At 39.0% G+C, this 4,183-nt stretch overlaps 1 protein-coding gene across 1 annotated transcript; it reads left to right on the forward strand.

Moving 5' to 3' along the window:
* The first annotated feature begins 1,779 nt into the window (after window positions 1-1,779).
* On the forward strand, window positions 1,780-4,159 carry LOC143614534 (pentatricopeptide repeat-containing protein At1g25360-like). The gene has a single exon (XM_077087946.1). The coding sequence runs from the start codon at window positions 1,865-1,867 to the stop codon at window positions 4,157-4,159; it is 2,295 nt and encodes a 764-aa protein (XP_076944061.1). The 5' UTR covers window positions 1,780-1,864.
* Window positions 4,160-4,183: the final 24 nt, after the last annotated feature.

A 4,183-nucleotide genomic window follows, 5' to 3' on the forward strand; every position in this document is an offset into this window, starting at 1 on the left:
TTAAGAGCAAAAAGAAGAGTCGTTATACAACTAAACATAATCAATCTATATTCTCGTGTTGTTGTTGTTGTTAGGTTATCACCCTTTCACTCTTTGTAGCAATAATTAGTTTGTGAGGGTTTCACCTTATTTGTTTACGAACACACATGTTCTAATACCGTTTGTTAGGATTGGGTTCTTTACTTCTTTACTTAGAACACACACAAAATGATTTTCTAAGTATTAAGATTGGCGAAAACAATCTTAATACTCACACTCACTAAATGAATTGTCTTACAAATTATGAAAAACTTCTTATTAAAAGAACACTTCAAATTTAAGCTCCAATGAAAATTTCACTTAGTAATTCAAAGGTTCCTCAAATAGACAAAACACTCTTACATGCACAATATAACCATTCCTAAATGGGCTATTTATACATTCCTTACAAATCACAAAACCATTGCCCTTTGTTATCTTGAGATTGCTATCCATGTTGTTAGTTCTTCAGGCCCATGTATAAATTGAGGTTGGAGATAAAATTGAGGTTTTAAATGATTTTTAAGGATATTATGTGGCAGATGACGTGGCAGTTACGGACGCCTAAGGTCGCATTTAGCATTGAAGATGGTCTTAGCATAATTCTTCAAAGATAGTTTTTAGTACTTCCTTGCTTCATAATCATCAACTTTAGAATCTTTACTTTTCAGGGTCTTTATTGAACGAACAAGCATATAGGTTGGTAAGAGTCAGCCTCAAGGACCTTACAATTCTAATGAACAATTTTTGGTACGAAGACGAAGTCTGCACTACATGTTGCTCTGTTGATTATGAGATACAGTTTTTGGTATTGTGTACGGCGCACACCATGATTCCACTACATGACAAGATAGTGAACTCTACAAGTTTGATTCATTTTGATTTTGTACCATGTTATGCTTGTTTCCTGTGAGTTGTGACCAATCAGTGCTGCTACTCATCGTTTGACACTTGTTTACAATCAATTGTTTGTAATAGTTTTAATCAGGGCCGTCTTCGAGAGCTCAATGACTTTCGTATACCTTACACTGCACGAGTTATAAAAATAGTCCCCACAAAAATTAACTTCAATATATATAATCATAATAATAAAGCTATCTAATCTGCCAACTTTTTTATTATTTTTTTCTATAATTATTTGAGTTTAAGATTTGGACCATTGGACTTAGTCATGGACTGACGGTGTCATGGCAGTTTTGAACTTCATCTCTTGGTAATATATGGCCTACGCCTACAGTTTAGAAGAAATTTGGGCTCATCTTGGCTATGGGCTGTGTAGCTGTCTCGTAAAAATCGCTATACGCTAGTCGGACGGTGGGTGTGGGTAGGGGCTAGCGATTAATCAAGATTACTAAGGATTAGTCGGATTGAAATTAATATGCATATATATTCCAAATATGATGTATAAAATTCGCAGTTTGGACCGATTTTGGACGAACAATTAATCGGAATATTATATTGTAACCGTCTCGATTACCAGGAATAACTGTGATCGTCTGTAACCAATCAATGGATTTTTACAATATTGCAATGAATGGTTTTACCAGTATTGTAACCGTCATGGTTTATAAATGGAGCAGAGTTTCATTAGTATATATATAGTTCTCTAACAGGAATAACTGTGTACTATTAACATACAGTGAGTTTTGAAAGTGAACTGTTTATGTTCTTATTGTTAATCAAGTGAACCGATCCTGACAATTCACCATGCATAGAGATGCCTAATCTCAACGAATTCACCGTAAAAGCCCGCATAAAACACACCGTACACGCACTAGCCAACTTCTACGCTTCACAACTCCAACTATGTTCCAAACAAGCACCACCATCGTCCTCAACCCTCCAAATGGTCCATGCCCACATGATCGGATCCGGGTTCAGGCCACAATCCCACATCCTCAATCGCTTAATGGACCTATACTGCAAATCGTCCAACATTGTGTATGCCCGCCAACTGTTCGACGAAATTACCGAACCAGATATTGTCGCCCGAACGACGTTTATTACCGCTTATGCTGCTTCCGGAGATTTAAAACTAGCAAGGGGAATATTTAACACCACCCCGTTATACACCCGGGATACAGTTTGTTACAACGCCATGATCACGGGCTGCGCTCATAATAAAGACGGTAACACCGCGGTTAAGTTGTTTTGTGAAATGAAAAGATATGATTTTCGGCCAGATAACTATACTTACACTAGCATGTTATCCGGGCTGTCACTTGTGGCGGAATATGAATCACATTGTCAGCAATTGCATTGTGAGATTGTGAAGTCGGGGACGGGGTTTGTTACGTCGGTTGTAAACGCGCTTATTTCTGTTTATGTGAGGTGTGCGGCTTCGCCTTTTGTAAGGCCGTCTTTGTTGATGGATGCTGCACGGAAACTGTTTGATGAGATGCCTGTTAAAGACGAGCTATCGTGGACAACACTTATAACCGGGTATGTAAGAAATGATGATTTGCACGGCGCGCGACAAGTGTTCGATTGTATGAATCACAAGTTAGTAGTGGCGTGGAATGCTTTGATTTCTGGATACACGCACAAAGGGTATGTTTTTGAAGCCCTTGAATTGTCCCGAAAGATGCATTCTTTAGAAATCAAATTTGATGAATTTACTTACACAGGTATCCTTGGTGCTTGTGCTAGTTCCAAATTATTTCTACATGGAAAACAAGTGCATGCTTACATAATTAAGACGGTTCAAAATTCATCGCGGGACTTTTTGTTTAGTGTTAACAATGCGTTGATCGCGCTATATTGGAAATGCGGTAATATAAATGATGCAAGGAGAATATTTGATAAAATGCCTATACGGGACCTTGTTTCATGGAATACCATTTTATCGGCTTATGTTGATGCAGGCCGAATCGAGGAAGCAAAATCGTTTTTTGATATAATCCCAGAAAAAAACGAGTTAACATGGAGTGTCATGATATCTGGATTTGCACAAAACGGGTTTGGTGAAGAGGGTTTAAAGCTTTTTAACCAAATGAGATCACATGACTGTCAACCGTGCGATTATTCATTTGCGGGCGTGATAATATCATGTGCGATTCTTGCATCTTTAGACCACGGGCGCCAGCTTCACGCTCAACTTATCCAATCAGGTTTCGAATCGAGTTTATCCGCATCGAATTCGTTAATCACAATGTATGCTCGATGTGGCGTTCTTCAAGATTCCCAACATGTGTTTTGTACCATGAGTGTTCTAGACTCGGTTTCTTGGAACTCAATGATTGCGGCTTTAGGTCAACACGGGCACGGTGGTCAAGCGGTTGACCTTTTTGAACAAATGCTGAAAGAAGATATTGTTCCTGACCGAATCACATTCCTCACGATTCTCTCCTCGTGTACCCACGCGGGTCTAGTTGACCAAGGTCAACGCTATTTCAACTCTATGGCTGAGTTGTATAACATAACCCCGGGTGAAGATCATTATGGCCGGTTAATCGACTTGCTTTGTAGAGCGGGCCGATTCACCGAAGCAAATGATATAATTCAAAAGCTGCCATTCAATCCGGGAGTACCAATATGGGAAGCATTACTCGGTGGATGCAGAATACATGGAAACCTAGAATTAGGAATCAAAGCAGCCGAAAAACTGTTTGAACTAATTCCACATCATGATGGGACCTACATACTTCTATCCAACATGTATGCAACTTTAGGCAAATGGGCAGATGTTTCTAGAATTAGAAACATGATGCGTGTTCGTGGAGTGAAGAAAGAACCCGCGTGTAGTTGGATTGAAGTGGACAACATGGTTCATGTGTTTTTGGTGGATGATACAAAACACCCTGAGGTTCAAATGGTGTACAAGTATCTTGAGGAATTGGTGTTAAAAATGAGGAAGTTAGGGTATGTTCCGGATACAAAGTTTGTGTTACATGATATGGAAAATGAACAAAAGGAATACGCGTTGTCTACACATAGTGAAAAACTTGCGGTTGCTTTCGGGCTTTTGAAGCTTCCTTCGGGAGCCATGATCAGGGTTTTCAAAAACATTAGGATTTGCGGGGATTGTCATAGCGCGTTTAAGTTTATGTCGCGAGTTGTGGGGAGAGAAATTGTTGTAAGAGATGGGAAAAGGTTTCATCATTTTAGAAATGGGAATTGTTCTTGTGGGAACTATTGGTGAAAAGGTTTAATCATTTTTAAGATT

Source organism: Bidens hawaiensis, unplaced genomic scaffold (assembly GCF_021521415.1).
Source record: "Bidens hawaiensis isolate Kalapana, Puna unplaced genomic scaffold, B.hawaiensis_p1.1 tig00040155_1, whole genome shotgun sequence".
Classification (NCBI taxonomy): domain Eukaryota; kingdom Viridiplantae; phylum Streptophyta; class Magnoliopsida; order Asterales; family Asteraceae; genus Bidens; species Bidens hawaiensis.

Bases quoted from the DNA above. Each gene is read 5' to 3' on its own strand.
- LOC143614534 (XM_077087946.1), top strand. From the start codon at position 1,865: ATGGTCCATGCCCACATGATCGGATCCGGGTTCAGGCCACAATCCCAC.